Here is an 18,861-nt window from a genome sequence, read left to right on the forward strand (position 1 = left end):
TGTGACTCCTGGGACTTTTAAGGGGTTTTGAGATATTTAAGCATTTGGAAGGATGGTGAAGGGTTAATTATTCAGTTACAATAAAAATGAAAATACACCTGAAATGTACATACACACCTTTTACTATCATCTCATGGTGCAGGTTACTTTGATAAACACTGGAATTGCAGTCTCTTTCTGTAGTTATATTAAGAACTTTACCTTCTGAAAAAGGGAATTCCCTGTTCCTTAACCCACTGTAAACTGCTTTTCTGCTTAGATTGAACCCCTGTCTGGTCTGGTGGAAGGAGGGACTGCCGTCACCATCTCGGGTTCGAACCTGGGTCAGAAGTCTCAGGATATCGAGCACACCGTGTCTGTGGCAGGGATCCCCTGTACAGTGGACCCCGGCAGATATGAGATCTCCACCAGGTAGGGTCTGCACCTCCACAGGTTAAATATTAGCAAAATACATTGAAATGTCCCTGTCTCCTATTAGCCATTGCAGTTTCCACTTCATTTCTATGTTATTCATTCTGAAAAGTCTAATGGTGCAACCCCATAGAGTAGCCCTTTCTTCCATGTCAGTCCACATCTATTGGAGTCCCCCATGCTTTCTTAGCTGGGCAGAAAAAATTCAGTTATATACAAAGTGTGCCATTCTGCATTACTGCAGCTGTGGGGCAAGTAAATGGGATCAGTAAAGTTCAGTGTTTCCTCTGAAAGGCACTGAGGGGTACTCCAGTGGTCTTTCAGGGTTAATACTGGAAATTAGTTAAGCTGAACAATAATGGAAGCTGTGACAAAGGTACTCCAGCTAATCAATCATTAGTTGCTGTTATCTTAAACTATGGAGAACATATCACCTATATTGTTGCAAATATATCCTCCTGTTACACAGACTTCTTCAGTACCTGTAACATACTGCCATACAACTGGTATCTTCTGTTACTGTTTTATCTGTGGTTTAAAAAGGCAGAGTAATATGCCCTTGAACACACAATGTACTTTCTATTGTAATAAATATTAGAGATAAAAGGCTGATTTTATAAATGTAAATTATACCTTCTGTCTAAGCGGTGAAAGCTATCCAGAAAATATCATTCATTTTAAATGGGCAAACTTAATCACAGAGGAGATAAGAATGGTAAACCACATGACCAGGAAAATTCGGAGCTCTTGAAACATGCTAAGTTTCTTTATTAAATATTGCTTGCCCTTCGTTTTAGCAATGTCAAGCATTGCCACAAGGAGCAGTACTTTGACATGACAGCATATCTCATCATTGGCACTGGTTATGAACTTGTAGGATTGTGTGCATGACGACCGCTAGCGATGGGAAGAAGTCTGGCCACGTGTCTGTGGAGGTCAGTGGAGGTGGTCATGGTGTGTCCACCCAGGTGTTCACTTACCAGGTGAGAGCAAAGCCATGTGTACAGCATGACATGTGAACGTGAGCCTAATCTTTTAAATTACTGTTTTGTCTGTCTTTGGGTGGAATGCACACACCGGCTGTTTTCTTGACTCAATGGTTCCAGTGTTATTTTAGTGATAACAAGCTGAAGAAGGTCCTTGGCAAGTTTCCTTGCAATTGGACAAGCAGTTCTCCTAGATATGTGTGCAAAGTGTGTGACATACCGATGCTTGAATGTACATGTTTCCACTCATATTGTTCTAGGACTTATTGTTTCATTGTTAATTGTTAGGTAATGATTTGATAGAATTCATTTTAATGATACTGACTCTCCCCTCTGCCCCTCCAGGACCCAGTTTTGGAGAGCATCTCCCCTCAGCGTGGCCCGAAGGTGGGCGGGACATCTCTCAACATCACAGGCAGCAAGTTACTGACGGGACGTCCCAGCGAGGTCAGCATCTTCGTGGGAGACATCCCCTGTGTCATGTGAGTGCCAGTCCCTCAGTCCCACAATAAATGTATCTATCTCCAGTGATTTTTTTTGTTGCTGTTTTGCCTTTTACAGTTTTATGTTAACAGCAAAATAATAATGAAATAAAAATAACGCTTTAAATTAAAATTGGAAAAAAATATATGGTAGTTGGAATCCACAGTTTCAGATTCAGTATTTTATAAAATATTTAACTTGATGTAATGCCTGTAAGTGTATTTTAACTCAAGGTGTTCATTGTAGACTCTTATTTATTATTTCGGCAATGTTACCTTTTACATTTCAAAATGCAGATTTACCACCCAGTTCATTTAGTAAGGCCCAAAGCCTTAATTGGTTTCCTGTTTCCTCCCTCAGTTCCTCAGAGCTGCAGGAGGATTGGTTGCAATGCCAAACTGGCCCCAGTAACGTCACGGCCGAGCTGACTGTCCGCCTGCGGTATGGGCAGAACGAGAGGCAACTGCAGAGCACTCTGTACTACTACACTGAGGATCCCATCATCACCCAAGCCGGCCCACCAAAGAGCTTCTTCGGGTAAGGGTCCTGGTGGACACTTGGGAGAGTGTGTGAAGTGCACAATGCCTGTTCGTTACATGATCAGGCAACCTTGTGTGCCATCCCTTTAGCACCCATCTAACACACTCCTCTGGTACTCTGCCCAAGCAGAAACACCATAACAAGGCTCCACATTATCAGCTGCAAGTTCGGGATTTAGTCCTACAGCCACTAGGCAGAGTTTACGCATTAAACTGATAACCACGAATATTTAAGCTCTGTCAATAGATTTAGCAACATTCCCTTCATAGAAAATATCTATGTGCAGGACTAGTGAGTTTCTCACCTTGTTCTTTTATACATAAGGCGACCATATGGATTTTCAACTCCCAACCCAATGCATTCTGGTACGTTTTACTTGTCTCGGGTACCATTCTTTCCTTTAAGAGAAGCAGGACTACATTTACCAGAATACATTGGGTTGTGACTTGAAAAGCCTGAACTGTCCCTCTGAACACGGAGCCATATGGTCACCGTAACTATACAGGACTGTTTTAGTGGAGAATGGAAGCGGTAACAGTGAGCCTTTACAAGGCTTTGGCAGTAATAGAGGTACTTGTGTTTTCAGTGGGGGGCGGGTAATCCGGGTGTTCGGACACAATCTGGACGTGGTGCAGAGTCCGAAAATCCAGGTGACCATCTCACCAATGAAACAGCAGAGAAGGCGGCGGGGTGTGGAGCCCCAGGACAGGTCACCACGGCGACACAGGCGTATCGTTCCGGACACGGGATGCCCTGAAGATACTCTGTGTTCCGTCCAACAGGTGAGCTGGAGAACAAACTTACCAACGTGATCGGTTCCTCTTTCCCGAGCTCATTAACAAAAATACACTTTCTTGTCTAGTGTAAACTGTATAACAGTTTGGGACTCTACACCTCGAAATGGACTGTGTTTCTTTGGTCCTCTAGTTTGTGGAGCCCTGCCAGGTGAACACCTCCTCCTTGATCCTGTGCAAGAGCCCAGCTACTGGGAGGCTGCTGAGAAACGCCCAGGTAACCGTAGAGTTCATCATGGACAACCTGCGCGTTGACTTCAACAGCGTCAGCCAGACCCGCTTCTCCTACGAGCTGAACCCTGTGCTCAAGCCACTCAGCGGGGTCGACAGCAAGCCCTACCGACACAAACCAGGCAGCGTCATCTCTGTTGAGGTACGAATTCTACCTTCACATCGCGCTTGGTGCTGGGGTAACCCTAAAGATGGAATAACCAAGATGTTTCCTTGCCTCTCTTCACATGTTCCTTATCTTGCCCTATATATATATATATATATATATATATATATATATATATATATATATATATATATATAATATAGTTTTTCTCTCCACATTAATTTCCTGTGTAACAGATAATCGTTCCTCCATCCCTCCCATGGGGTCCTATTTAGCTATAACACAGGAAGTGAACTTCTAGCAATTTGGCTGGATTCCAAATGTGAAAAAAAGTCTGTTTTAAGACACTACAAACAGTGGCGTTCAGAGTTATACTATGGGGTAACATACAAGCTGCAACACCACTTGGTATTAATACTGTATATTTACTACTACTTGATGGTCTTCGTCTGGCCCCTCCATGCTCATGCCCATCTGTGTCTCTGTCTCTGCCCAGGGAGAGAACCTGGACCTGGCCATCTCCAAGGAGGAGGTGCTGGCTATGATTGGTGAAGGGAACTGCTCAGTGAAGACTCTGTCCAGGAATCACCTGTACTGCGAGCCGCCCCCTGAGCAGCCATCACCACGGCGACGGAAGAAGCGCGATGGAACTGATTCCCTGCCGGAATTCATCGTGAGTGGAGCTTTGTGCTTTTATCCATAACAGAATTCAGTTTCAAAAGAGGCTTCAGTTGCAGTAATGCATATTATTGACACAGATGGAAATTGCAGTGAATAGCATAGGGATTATAACCTCTCAAGTAATCTGCTACTGCGCTTTCACTAATACAGTCTCCCCTCCATTTTCAGTTTCATTTTAAGCTATATGTTAAGAACCATTAATCTTACTAGGTGTACCCTTTATGCTGTAAAAGTTATCTACGCCAAATTGTCATGGTAATTTCAGTTTTCCGATGATATACTAGGCATCTGCCACATTTTACCTTGGTTTGCCAGACTTACCTTTGCTTTACCATACTTTCAGTATGCTTTTAAACTTTGCTATTCTTTTTCCATTGTAAATGTTTGTAAGGGTAGGCATTTTAGCGTGTGTGGGTTGTAATCTAGGTTAATGCCTGCCTAGGTTACATTGAACTTGCTTGGACTTTTTGTTTATTTCTACATACTGTGAATGTAGGTCGTAGTGACTTGCACCTGATTGGTTCAGCTATTATTATTGGATGTTCCATTCTATGGACTACTGTCATGTGTTGCTAGTGAGATTTGAATGTTTGTGATACTCTGCCTCCAGGTCCAGATGGGTAACTTGAGGTTTAAGCTGGGGAAGGTCCAATACGACACTCAGAGTCTGTCCACTTTCCCACTGGAGGCACAGATTGGAGTAGGCGTGGCAGCCTCTATTGTAGCCCTTATTGTCCTGATCATTGTGCTCATATACAGGTATACATCAAACCTACTTACATATAGTTACACTTAAATGCATAGGCAAGATAACCAAGTCAAGTTTTTTTTTCTATCACCTGGGCCTACAAAGGGCATTTATGGGAGGAATGTCTAAAATATAAATATTGAAATCACTTTGGTTGTAATGGAGTAGCTAAATGAGCTGCTTGCTGTCTTTTAGGAGGAAGAGCAAACAGGCTCTGAGGGATTATAAGAAGGTGCAGATCCAGCTTGAAAACCTGGAGACCAGCGTGAGAGATCGCTGCAAGAAGGAGTTCACAGGTGGGGGAGTGCAAACATATGTAGGCTATTATGTGTCCAAGCCTATATTGTGTCCATGCTAAGTCTCTTAAATGACATACGACCAAGCTGTCTCTTGTAATGCAGAGTCATAGAGCAGAGGCACAAGAACATAGGAAGGTTCACCTGCTTGTAATATGGGGCAGAAGCTTTAGAAAGCCTAAGTTTCCACTTGCAACACCAACAGCATCCGTTTCTAATTATCAAGGCGTAAATTCTGGGTTACAGCTGAAATACTAATGTCAAAACACTCAATTAGTCAACATCCAACAACAATTTTGAAGATCATTAACAAAGCCCCATTGACCAGTCTTTTAATGATATTTAACCAATATGTCCTCATAGCTCATGAAATTAAGTCCTTGGATTAGCCCCGTAAATCTCTTCTCTGTGCCATTACGTTTCCTCTATTGTGAGGTTACTGGATGAAGGATTCTACTGTAGTCGCTGAACTCTGTCACGTCCACCAGGCCCGGCTGAGGACCATTTGTTTAACGCTCTGTCTCTCCCCCCCCGCAGATCTCATGACTGAGATGATGGACGTGTCGAGTGACCTGGTGGGATCGGGGATCCCCTTCCTGGATTACAAGATGTACGCCGAGCGCATCTTCTTCCCCGGCCACCGGGTGTCTCCCCTGCGCAGGGACCTGGACGTGCAGGAGTGCCGCAGACAGACGGTGGAGCAGGGGCTGGTGCAGCTCTCCAACCTGCTCAACAGCAAGCTCTTCCTGACCAAGGTGACGAGCATTCCCAGTCAGGGAGTATATCTGTACAGACACTTCACACACTCCTTTCCACTATGCACAATCAATGCCAGACCTGTGTTGGTGTCAGTGGGGATCACACACCATATTGACACTGTATGACGGGTGAACAGTAGTTAGGACAGGACAATTGGGACCTCTTTTCCCAGCTTGTTGGATGTTTGCATTTCACACTGGTTTTATGTAGTGAAGTTTTATGATTTTAGTTTCAGGATCTGGGTATCTAATATATTAGTCTCTGAATATATCTTCAGTTTGAGTGCTTGATAACTCTAAACACTCTCTCTTTTTATATGTTTGAAAACTACTCCTCGTTGCTTTTAAACCCCTTCAATAAAGAAGTTGGATATGGAACAAGGAAATGGGGAACCTTCTACCGCTGCACCCTTGCTCAAAAAAGGTCAGACAGCGGCCACCTTCAAGTGCAGCTTTTCTAATCGTGATGTGCCATTTCCCTCCAGTTTATCCACACCCTGGAGAGCCAGCGTACCTTTTCCCCGCGGGACCGTGCCTACGTGGCGTCTCTCCTGACTGTCTCCCTGCACAGCAAGCTGGAGTACTTCACCGATATCCTGAAAACCCTACTCAATGACCTGGTGGAGCAGTACGTGGCCAAGAACCCCAAACTCATGCTCAGGAGGTGAGACCTTATCAGCAGCCCATTTATGTTAGTTTTCCATTTCGTAGCTGATTAGTCCATTATGTATAAATATTTTATCTGTTTTAGATTTGGATGGTTTTAGAGCACTGTACAGCAATCCTAGATGCCTGGAGGATAACGTTTATGGGACTTAAATTAATTAAAGAGCAAGATTGCCTGGATCATTTCAGATTATCTTCATTGATCCCCCCCCGGGGCCCCCCGACCCGACCCCATTATGTTGGAGAATTTGCATGCATTAATTTCACATTGTAAACTGTAACTACTGTCCTTATTTAAAAAAAAAATGGCAAAAGGGAGTCTTATTGATTTTTACTATGGCAAATTTAATAAAACCTATTTCAGCTTAAGTACTGCTAAGTGTAATGTACTGTGTGGTCTCACAGCACCACCAAAACACTTCCCAGAAGTGCAGTTATAAGGAGTTGTATCTGGTGTTAATGAACTGCTGATTTGAATTCAATGTTTATTGATGAAAACTGAAATACAGAAACTGCATTATAATGTCATGTTGTACAGACCTGCTGAACTGTAACTGATCTGTGCCTTTCAGGACCGAGACTGTCGTAGAGAAGCTGCTGACAAACTGGATGTCTATCTGTCTGTATGCCTTCCTTCGGGTGAGTGCAACTCCTGCCATAATGAAAACTGCTTTTTAAACAGAACAGTAAACTATGAATACATTTTATACACAGCCAATCTGTTTAAAATATTTGAGCATTATCCCATATTGGGCATGTGTTTTTTTGTTATTGTTGTAAAACTGGACAGTTAGATACTGAATATTTAGGTACTCGCTTGTGAATCAATCTTGGCATCGTAACTGTTTGAATAATTTTAAATGCTTTTGTTTTTAAATTGAAAATGTAACATTGGGTATGGATGGTGCCTATGTCACTCGGACATTTTGAACTGCTGCCATGAATAAATAAATACAATAGTTGACCTGTATGTGGTTACTCCTGGGTGTTAGATTCCCCCTGGTGGTTAAATCCCATCATTTGGTGCCTCCAGCTCCCAAGTTTCAATACCCTGCAGTAGATGTTTTTGCACATAAGCGCAGTGGCTTATCCACCTTGCATATGCAGTGCAACAACTGAAATTTTAAATGCTCACTGCATACAGACTTTATTCCAGGATTCTCTGTAATGGTTTATTTCTTGGAAACCCAGCGTCTCTATAACCCCTGTGCTGTTTCTGTAGGATTCTGCAGGAGAATCCCTTTACATGCTTTTCAGGGCTATAAAGCACCAGGTAGACAAGGGTCCAGTCGATGCCGTCACCGGAAAAGCCAAATACACCTTAAATGATAACCGGCTGCTGAGGGAGGACATAGAGTACCGCACACTGGTAAGAACTGCCTGTGCTAAAAGAGGTGTCTGAACACAGCAGCTTATATCCTATTTTGCAAGTGACCTTCTTCCCCCTAACACAATGCCAAGAACTGCTGTAGAAAAGCGCCAGCATCTTAAAAAATAAATAAATAAATAAAAAACACAACATATTTTTCACTATACATCTGCCCTTGCTAAAGCAACAGGATTGTACTGTAAATGTGGGGTGGTACTAGTTCAGTTTAAAGTGTTAAATTGTTTTTGGCAATGTCGAAAATATGCAGATTAACTACAGGTGTGGGCTCCAGTGTTTAATTGAAACTGCTGTTTGTGTTCTAGTAGCTGCTCATTCTTTTCAGAATGGTTTACACACCCCTGGGCAAAAATCTCATTTGCAGCTGGAGGAAAGGGTGCCATTCTTCTGCAGCTTGCCATTAATGTGTGTGTTTCTCGTTGGTTCTCATTGCCCTCGCAGACTCTAAATGTCCAAATGCAGGGGGGAGGGAACGAGGCCCAGCCTGTGCAGTCCAAAGTTCTGGACTGCGATACCATTACCCAGGTGAAGGAGAAGATACTGGACCAGGCTTATAAAGGGACTTCCTTCTCTCACCGGCCGCACACAGACTCCCTGGACCTTGGTAAGGGCCATTTAAACATTTAAATATTTTCACAGTGTTTATATAGTAGAGTGTGTACAGTGTAAGGTTATTTACATAGTCTCATCTACGTTAATGCTGTTGTGTGCATGAAGGCTTTTCTTCCCAAAAAATCCCAATGTTAAAATGCTAATGTTTAAACATATTCAATCCTAAAGTTTAAATGTGTAACAAATTAAACCGAATCCAACTTCCTCATTCAAAATAAGTGAAGGAGACAAACGATAAAGGCACTCACTGAAAATTTTTGCCTACTCTTACAAATATTACCGTAATTCACGTTTCACTGTATGTTATTAAATAACCCAAACTTGGATTTCCAGTAGCTGTGTATTGAGGGAAAACTAAATCAAGCAGACTCGGGTTTCAGATTGTGTTGTGAAATGAGGGCTGAAATTGAAGCCTGGTATAATCTTTGTTTCAGAGTGGAGGTCTGGGGTGGCAGGTCACCTGGTCCTGTCAGATGAAGATTTGACCTCCATCGTTCAGGGGAACTGGAAGCGCTTGAACACCCTTCAGCACTACAAGGTAAGCTGCTCCATGACAGGCTTTGTACAGGCTCGAGGCAGACTTTCGTCTCTGACTCTGTGTGCATTTCCCTCATAGGTACCAGATGGAGCAACAGTGGCTCTGGTGCCAAGAAACAGTAAACACATCCACCATGACAACCATGATTACGTGGCAGGGGAAAGTGAGTACTGTTTGAAAAAGAAATGCAGGTCATTCTAGACCTGACTGCTGGTGTACCATATCAATGTGTTAACTTTTCAAAATGGTCATCCATTCGTTTTAGCACTGAATTATATTGTATGTAGCTGTACTAACTTCACAATAAATAATGATAATTAAATGGCCCTTAAATACTGAAAATGTTACTTATTATAGTACAGGTATGATTTGATTTGATCTAAACAGTGATGTAGCTAAATACCACCATTGTTCAAACCAGGGTTTTAGACTGGTTAGGTAAACTAACTGCTCTTCCTGTGACTGGCACTCCCATGCAATCCACAATTGTGGTACTTGCAAAACTTTGGGGTGGGACAACCCACTGTAGTTTCCTATTGGAAAGTAGTTTACTTGATCTTTCAAAATGATGCAGATTGTGTGTCAAGTTAACAGCCCTGGGCAGTGTTATAACACACCAAAGGTTTCAAAGACCCTGTTTAATCTTGGACTAACCAGTGTTGCCCAAGGTAAAGTGGTCCAATAGTAGAGTTTATTGGAATTGAGATGTTATTTGTACCTCCTAATTTTGAGTATTTGAAGATCTGTCAATGTTCCCGTTTCAGAGACCCCGATGCTGGAGGATCTGGACGAGGGTGGGATTAAACTCTGGCACCTGGTCAAGGCCAACGAGGAGCCCGATCTGCCGAAGCACCGGAAAGGCAGCATGCGGGAGAGAGAGAGAGCAAAGGCCATCCCTGAGATCTACCTGACACGGCTGCTGTCAATGAAGGTACTGCACCCACCCGCTTCTATTCACTGGTTATTAACACCGGTCATGCAGTTACACTCATCAATAATTCCATGCTGCAGAAAGATGCTGATCATCTGACATCTGACAATGAAAAAGACAGGCAAAACATTTTGCTTCTGATTCAAGCAGAGGACAGGCATGGCTACTGGATAGCTTCTCTAGAGTTGGTTGGCTTTGCTGTTCTGACCCCTGTTCTCCTTTCTCCTCAGGGTACGCTGCAGAAGTTTGTGGACGACCTGTTTCAGGTGATCCTCAGCACGAGCCGGCCCGTCCCGTTGGCAGTCAAATACTTCTTCGACCTCCTGGACGAGCAAGCAGTGCATCATGGGATCATCGACCCAGAAACTATACATATCTGGAAAACAAACAGGTAGGCAACCGGAGATATATATAATAGATATAGGCTGCAGGGAGTTACTAGCAATTGAATTGCATCAAGGGCTTCAGTGATATTAGAAACTATAATAGTAATGTTGAGTTTGTGTAAATGTGAAGACTGTCCATTATTGTTTTTGAACTTGGTTATGACAAAGGTTTGAAGTCATATTGCACGTTCCAACATTTAGCATTATAAATTTGTAATGTCATGACTGTGCCGCTTATATTGTACATTGTAAGTTATAGGTAGTGTCTGAGAAATATCAGAGGACAGACAGTGTAATGTAACATGGTAGAATTCCATCTAGGGGATCTGATTTACAGCATTAAACACTTCCTGTCACTTCTGTTGGTTTTTAATGTCAGTTGAAACAGAAAGATGTCTTTCAGAGATACTAATCAATTTCAATTTAAATAGTACAAAGTTTATAAAGTGAAATGCTTTGTTGTTTAATTCCTAACGCATATGAGTAGCACGGGTGTCGTGGCTTGTGGTGGTCGTTTCTTACATTTTTTTCCTCTTTTTGGCAGCTTGCCTTTGCGGTTCTGGATCAACATCATCAAAAACCCACATTTCATTTTTGACGTGCAGGCGTCGGACAATGTGGACGCTGTGCTGTCAGTCATCGCTCAGACCTTCATGGACTCCTGCACCATCGCAGAGCACAAGCTGGGCAGGGTAGGTACTGGAGAGGAGGCCTTACCTGAGCACAACTACACCTCACCACTGGAGATGCACAACTCATGGGCCATGTTACAGTAAAAATAAACAGCAGCATAGAACGTTGGGTAATGGCCGCAAATTTATAATGAATTCCCACTGAATACCACATGAACAACACCAGAATATCTCATGCTCTTCCCCGGAGTTCTGAAGTAATTCATTTTGAATTCAGCCCTGCTAATTCATCATTTAGAAATGTTTAGTTTTCCCTTTCTATTCCATCCGTTCCTAATTAATTCACGGTTTATTCTTCACTAATTCGTGCCCTCTTACTCGCCCACCAGGGGATTGGGAAGGGTTAATTCATGCATGCCTACTACATGTGGTCAAGATCATTTGTTACAAAGGAACATGGGATGAATATGGGTAATTAAATCCACATGAATTAACAGGGCTGAATTCAAAATGAATTGCTTCAGAACACGGAAGTGCATGAGCTATTCAGATGTTGTTCCTGTGGCATTGTCGGAATTCATTATACATTTGCGGCCATTATTTTAAACATTATTTTAAACATTTGCCAATATAGGGATAAGATCTGGTCGTTGTACACTAGTGTTGAAAAATGCTGACACTTGTAAATTGACACCAGTATGTTACTTTTATGGATAATATTTTCGCTTCTCCATAATCTGAATGTTTCTTACTTAGCTTCTTGGGTTTTTATTTATTTATTCGCTGTTGCAGGACTCTCCAATTAACAAGCTGTTGTATGCCAGAGACATCCCACGGTACAAGCAGATGGTGGAAAGGTAAGATTTCCTGTGGAGGCAGCGGCAGGCAGAATCGTCTATTTGCTTTGAATGTCATGCCAGTTGAAGCTGACACCCTGGGATCCTTCAAGAAGCTGCTTGATGAGATTCTGGGATCAATAAGCTACTAACAACCAAACGAGCAAGATGGGTTGAATGGCTTCCTCTCGTTTGTAAACTTTGTTATGTTCTTATGTCTTGTCGGATCCGTGTGTCGACACCCCAGTATGAAGTGACGGATTGCTCGTCAGTTATAAGATCAAGGCCATACATATATTAGGTGCCATCAAGGATTAAAAAAAAAAAAAAAGTGTGTGACAAGGTGGCTACTGGTGGACTACTGGCCATTGATAGGTATTGTATAAAACATTCACTGAACTGATGCATGGTATTGTATGCAAACCAATGTACTAGCGTAATTCTGTATTGTAAAAATGTGGCAAATTTAATGCAAGCTTCTGATAGCAGTAATAAACAGAATAATGCAAATATAATTGTGGAATTTGTTAAACAAATAACGAAAACCGTGTTCGAAAATCATTAATAAATCACTAATAAAATTAGCATTTTTCAGTCTGTCATTAAAGGTGCAATGTCTAGCATTTTGGGGTCAGATGTTGTATGATGTTCCTATTCGATGCACCTCTATTTTATGATTCTCAAGGCATTGGTTGTTCCTGGGTAGAAAAATGTACCCTTTTGTGTGCAGAAGTTTGGGTATGAATGAACGTATTTGATTGTGTTCATTTCTCCTCAGGTACTATGCAGATATCAGACAGATGATCTCTGCCAGTGACCAGGAGATGAACTCGTCTCTAGCAGAGCTGTCTCGGGTGAGGATGTCTTCCAAAGCAGATATCTCATGAATCACATGTTGTGGGATCTTAAGATGAGAGAACATGAAGCTTGGAACTTGGTTTCAGGCCACTGCAGGTTACAGCAGGGGAGACTTGGGGTTTGATACAGCAACCAGGTTTCAAAGCACCGTGGCTTCGTGCTCCCACAGTTTCATGCTCAGGCTTGTTTAAAATTCTCAGATTGTTCTCAACACTGAAACTGTGATTTTAGCTTAGCCCTGATAGGTCTAGCGTTGAGGTTCTTACAGTGAACACAAGTTCCAGTAAGAAGTTTTAACATTGCTTTGTTTCTTTTCATCCCTCAGAACTACTCAGGTGAACTGAATTACCTTGTTGCTCTTCATGAACTTTATAAGTACATCAACAAGTATTACGACCAGGTAAGATCACTAGTTCTCTATTATAGTGGCCAAAGATTGATAAGTGGGTTCAAATGAAGAAAAATTAGCCATTATTGTGAAATATTGTTCTAATAGTATTTGACTGTCTAGGAAACTTTTGTTTGTTTTCTTATTCTTGTAATACAGTAAAAGTCTTTGTGACTCTAAAGCACGTGCAGAGGCTGTAATCACAGACAAGGTTCTGGATGCTACTGTGTATATTGGAACATTGCAATATTGTACAGCCACCTTCTATGGTGCTTTTTTTTAACTACAGTGATATCAGGCGCTTGTCCCTTTTGATTGCTGGCACTTTTCAATGTTAGTAGTAAGTGGGATGATATCAAGCCAGTTTGTTTTAGGTGTTGGGGCTATGAATTCACACACGTGTGCAGGTTCTCACTGGTCTCTGTGGTGTTCTCCAGATCATCACTGCATTGGAGGAGGATCCCACTGCTCAGAAGATGCAGCTTGGGTACCGACTCCAGCAGATAGCGGCCGCCGTGGAAAACAAGGTCACCGACTTGTGACAAGAAGACATCTGGGAGAACGCAAGCTCGTGGGAGGAGGATGCCCCAGTAGAGTGTGGATTTAGTAACTGAGACCCCCTGCAGTCACCCTGCTGCCAGCTTTGTCACAGACTGCTTCACCTTTTTACAGAGTGTCTTGCAACGCCAGGATGTTAATATTTCCATCATCCGTTGTAAGAAGCTAAACTTGTTTGTCGGCTTGAATCAGCTGCTGCCATGTGAGGTTTCCCAAGAAAGGGATCTTAAAAGATACTAAGACTGCCATGTTAATTAGGTCAGTTTTAATTTGAAAGTTTAATACCTAGAAAACGCAAACAGGACTCCCTCTTCAATTGAAAAAGTAACGTTCGCAAACCTGCCTAACTGCCGTTGGAAATTGCGTTTGTGGGCTGTAGCTCTAGAGTCATGGTGACCTTCAACAAGGGAGGTTAAAGAAAAGAAAAGAAACTGCAAGCAATTTAATGGGGCACTGTCTTCATGGCATCGAACGCTTCTGTTCTCTTAAGAAAGAGTTGACATATCTATCAGTGTTGCTGTGCCACACAAACAGGGATTGAGTTCTTGTGTATTAAAATCGCTATCTGCATAGAGGCAAGCAGTAGGGTGGGGAACAAAAGTAAATGCACTGTCTGGAGAATGTGTTAAAGGTATTTAATGATGGGAAGGTAGCTCTAAGCTGAGTAGAAGGAATATATTTTATGTTTTGCTAATTCTGGGGAAAGGAGTAATGTAGTAAAGGAAAAGTTTCACATCCTGCAATCAGACTGATCAGGTGCGAGTCAGGAATGTTTTGTTTTAAATAATAAATAAATAAATAAATAAATAAAAATCTGGGGATGGTTTTCAGATGGGTTAGATGATTTTCTTTTAGGAATCCTCCGGAGGGATTGTTCTTTCATTTCTCAAGAAATCTCGGAAGAATATCGGTGTGGTTTTAAATGGAAAGCACAGTGTGGAAATGGTCTATTTAGTCAGCATTCTGTTCATAAAACAGTAAAATAAGCCCTAAATTTCAATATCACCAAACACTGGGTAATGCCTTTATAAGCCTAGTCACCTAAATGTCATTCAGACTCGTTTTTTCATTTTAGCTGCTTTGTCCAACAATTATTATTTTAGAAGTATGATTCTGGAGTGACTGTTGACTGTCGCTACAGTTGAGTGCTGTACTGTATTAGAAAACATAAGCATAGGCTTTCCAGGCGGCTTACATTTCATGAAGGCTAGATTTATCAAGCTTCATCCTGCTATTCTTGGGGAACTAGAGGTTTGTCCCTGTTACTACCAAGCAATGAAGAGAATGAAAACTAAACAGAAATGTTAACTAGACCGTTGTCGTGTCCTCTCCGTCACATTCTGCTATACTGATAACATTTACAAATCTGATGTGTATAAGGTACTTCAGTTCTGAAATAAATGTTAGAACTGTGTGGGACAGTTTAACTCATCTAGTGTGTTGACAGCACTCTGCATGGCATAGAGGAAATGTAGCACAAGCAACCACAGCACAGGTTTGTCACCAGGGGGCAGTGTTACTAGGTAACCGATTTAAAAGCTGTTTGTTTTAAAGTCATGTATATTCTGTCTCAAGCTTATCTTTCTTTTGAAACAGCCTGTACCTTTAAAAGTGTGAGGTATAAGACTTGTTACTGTGCTGGTTTAGTGCTGCAAGGACAGTATGCTAAGTTTGCTCTTACCAGTCCAATTTAAAGGGGAGGAGAGACTTGTATTTAATGTGGGCACAATGTAACTGCCGTTTTATATAGCAGTTTGAGCCATTCCAGTTGTGTAGTGTGTCAAAACACAAGCGTGTCTAATTTAGGCTTACACAAAAATGCCTCACACTGATGTACAAAGGTGCTCTACAATGTTTGACATTGTTTGCAACTTGGTGCTCCTTCCAGGTATTTCAAAGTAATGTGTACCTAGGCTTGGAAGGATATGTTTACATTTCTTGCTCTGAAATAGTTGTACTGCCAAGAACCTAGTGACTGTAAACATGATCAGCTAATTATCTAGCTTCTCAAAATTGAATTAAACATTGTAACCCTTTTTGTTTTGCTAAAATAAGTAGACTTTTTTGGTGCAAAGTCTACACTGAATAGTGCATTACTGTTAAAGTCTTTGAAAATGTAACAAGATTTTGTCTAGTTGATGCCATTTGTATAAGTCATTAGATTTACTGTTTTTCATATTGGTGGATAAATGGTGCCCATATTGAGAAGACTGCCATAAAATCTCAATGCCCATCTTTTGGTTTCTTTCTCAATTAGCCACAGGTGCAGTGCATGTTTTTTCTACAGCTGCATCACTGAGGTTGATGGACAGAGCTTGTCGAGTTGGCCAAAGTGTCCAAGTTGCACCTCACTCTAAAGTTACATTTGATGCAAGTTACTGTGTGATTTTTTGGCCGTCTGAAACTTGGGGTCATTTAGGAGAACTTATTTTTTCTGGTTAATCTTGTAGCTTCAAATGTCATTTAAGTTTTCCTTCCACCTGTGTTTTAAAATCATTCAGAATGGTTCTGATGTCTGTTGCTCCCATATTTACTTTCTTTCTATAAATCTGCATTTACCTGTATTTTGAGCTTGTGTAAGGTATCCCACGTGCCAGGACTGGTCAGCCTTTATTCCATTTGGTGACAATGTGACAATAAGAGTTAAAAGGTTACGTTGTCACTTGATTTGAATGGGATTATGAAGGCTGTTAATCCCAGCATTTAGGGTTCTCCAGACAATTAAAATTGTAATTTTTAAATATTGGAGCAAAATAACCTAAAACCACTCAAAGAATGCAAACACCGTAATGAGGGGATATAAAAAGTCATTGAAATGACTTTCAAAGATACTTACTCTTTTAAGATGTCTATCTTGGTTTTGTTTTTTTCTTCTGAAAGCTGGTTTCTTCTGATTTCCTTAGAGAAATTTGAATTTCAAGATCAATGCAGAGGAATTAGAATTGGGAATTGCCTTGAAAGAATTTCTGATTGCCACAGACACCATAGTGCCCTGTAAACGCTGTCACCCACTGAGAGAGAGAAATGTTGCTTCTCGTGTTCCTGGGAAATGTTATTTTTAAATAAATAAACTGTAAATAAACAAGGGTCCCAGCTTCATTTCTAGACAACAGTACTGTTAAATTATAGGGCGTGTACACATCACTACATCTTGCAACTTGTTTGGATTTCAGTGTGCAAAGTTGAATGGACTGTCTGCATTTTGGATATTTTCATATACTGTATAATTATATTATATAAATGTTTGACAAGGCAGCATGCTAGAAAGTGATGTCTGTTTCAGAACATGAATAAGGCAAAAAAAAAAAAAAAAAAAAAAAACTTACAAACATTCCAGTTCCAAAGCCTTGAAATTGTTGATGCAGAAGTATCTGCTATTGGGAAATAAGATGCATACATATTACTTAAAGATCCTGCTACATACAGACAAGCACCCTTGGAAGTTTGAATAAATGTGTAAATAATGCTCAGTTCTGTAGTGGAAAATGTGTGTGTGTTTTTTTTCCACCTGCTTCATTTATTCTGCAATAATTTTCACCATGGCTGATCAAAAGCATTGTCTCAACCCATGCTATTGGTCATCTATGATGGGAATGTACAGAAAGACTACTATTAGAAACACCAAACTTGGCGCACAGTGTAAATGACAGTATAGTGTGGGTTTATTTATTGGATGGTGTGCTGAAAACATCTAATGACCATTAAAGGTTTGCTTATAGCCACCAGAAGATAAGCCTGGGTGTCAGAATTGATCCTGGCTGTTGTTTAAAAGGGTGATAAAAGTAACCAAGGCTTTAAAAACAAACTCCTCATTCCCATAACACTAGATCCATTTTAGCCCTCTCCAGATGCATGTTTTGGTTTGTGCTTACTTAAAGAGCAACTTGGTATTGTTATTAAATATCCCTGTTATCTTCACCAATGATTCTTGTTTAGAATCACTTTTGTAGATCATTTCCTGTTTTCAGTCAGAAATTGAAAGCACCCTTGTGGCCTCTCCTTTCTAAGTACAGCAGGTAGACTAGAGTGTAACCATTAACCTGTCCCTCTGCCCCCAGTAGATGCAAGAAATTGCACCTTCTGGTCCGTACAGAATCTTAGTTCTACAGTGCATACTAAACTAATGGCAAAGTGCGTTTTGTTCCACTACATAGTCTAATATAATTTGGGTGGAGAATACCAGAAATTTATTGTTTTAGCTGTATAAAGAATGATTCTATAGAGCAGGTTCTGAGGACCACTGAAATTGTGTGTTTTTTGTTTTTGTTTTTTGTATTTATTTTCTTTAGAAAATTTGCCATCACTGTTTAATATCTCTGTAAATAACAATGTATTAAACCTGTAGGTATCTAACCTGTTACAGAAGAGAATAGCATTTCTACACACATGTAATAAACTAGAACTACTGTAAATTTACATTGGTGGACTGGGTTTGATTTTATAAAGATTTCCTTACCATGAACACTTCCTAATAAAACAAGTGTGTCTGTAACATCCCTCCCCTGCCACAGATGCAAATTCAAAATTAGAGACATAAGGAACATGAGAAAGTTGCTGACTGACACATGGATAGAGGGACATATATACAGCCCTCTATGTCTCCAGAATCTGATCCTCTCAATAACTAAATATTATTACCAAGTTTTATGACAATTGAATAAACTGTTCCTCTGATATATGCCAAAATGTCAGCTTGACATACAGACAGAGAGGTGTACAGACAGAATCTGATATTCTCAATTTACACTCCATAATATTCACACCAGGTTTCATGAGAATTGGAGAAGTGCTTTTCCAGATATGTGGAGACAATGAAGTTTCATTCCCAGAGATGGATAATAATCCCATACGGTAGGTTAGTCTGACCTTGGAACACGACTGCCCAACACTGCTGGTGTACTCGTTTAGCTGTGACTTTAGACTAGTGTTACTAACTAATGCAACCTGGTCCATTTGAGTACTAACTAGCCTTGGCATTTGAGAACTGATCAGACGCCCCTCAAATACGTCAGCTGCAATGCAAAACTCACAAGGT

The 18,861-nt window shown here is 41.0% G+C and overlaps 1 protein-coding gene across 3 annotated transcripts in view; it reads left to right on the forward strand.

Annotated features, from left to right (window-relative positions):
- Positions 1–17,296, forward strand: part of LOC121329137 (plexin-B1-like) — a 122,472-nt gene extending 105,176 nt beyond the window's left edge. For all 3 annotated transcript variants that reach the window (XM_041274518.1, XM_041274517.1, XM_041274519.1), the window contains 23 exons: positions 260–411; positions 1,289–1,394; positions 1,743–1,879; positions 2,241–2,417; positions 3,007–3,202; positions 3,348–3,587; positions 4,048–4,224; positions 4,843–4,991; positions 5,176–5,276; positions 5,814–6,031; positions 6,520–6,698; positions 7,273–7,339; positions 7,923–8,069; positions 8,529–8,691; positions 9,134–9,237; positions 9,316–9,400; positions 10,002–10,168; positions 10,399–10,559; positions 11,099–11,246; positions 11,979–12,043; positions 12,801–12,876; positions 13,206–13,280; positions 13,706–17,296. In XM_041274518.1, the coding sequence (XP_041130452.1) occupies positions 260–411; positions 1,289–1,394; positions 1,743–1,879; positions 2,241–2,417; positions 3,007–3,202; positions 3,348–3,587; positions 4,048–4,224; positions 4,843–4,991; positions 5,176–5,276; positions 5,814–6,031; positions 6,520–6,698; positions 7,273–7,339; positions 7,923–8,069; positions 8,529–8,691; positions 9,134–9,237; positions 9,316–9,400; positions 10,002–10,168; positions 10,399–10,559; positions 11,099–11,246; positions 11,979–12,043; positions 12,801–12,876; positions 13,206–13,280; positions 13,706–13,810 (3,195 nt within the window). In that variant the 3' untranslated portion in view covers positions 13,811–17,296. The remainder of the gene's footprint in view (positions 1–259; positions 412–1,288; positions 1,395–1,742; positions 1,880–2,240; positions 2,418–3,006; positions 3,203–3,347; positions 3,588–4,047; positions 4,225–4,842; positions 4,992–5,175; positions 5,277–5,813; positions 6,032–6,519; positions 6,699–7,272; positions 7,340–7,922; positions 8,070–8,528; positions 8,692–9,133; positions 9,238–9,315; positions 9,401–10,001; positions 10,169–10,398; positions 10,560–11,098; positions 11,247–11,978; positions 12,044–12,800; positions 12,877–13,205; positions 13,281–13,705) is intronic.
- Positions 17,297–18,861: the final 1,565 nt, after the last annotated feature.

Source organism: Polyodon spathula, chromosome 16 (assembly GCF_017654505.1).
Source record: "Polyodon spathula isolate WHYD16114869_AA chromosome 16, ASM1765450v1, whole genome shotgun sequence".
Classification (NCBI taxonomy): domain Eukaryota; kingdom Metazoa; phylum Chordata; class Actinopteri; order Acipenseriformes; family Polyodontidae; genus Polyodon; species Polyodon spathula.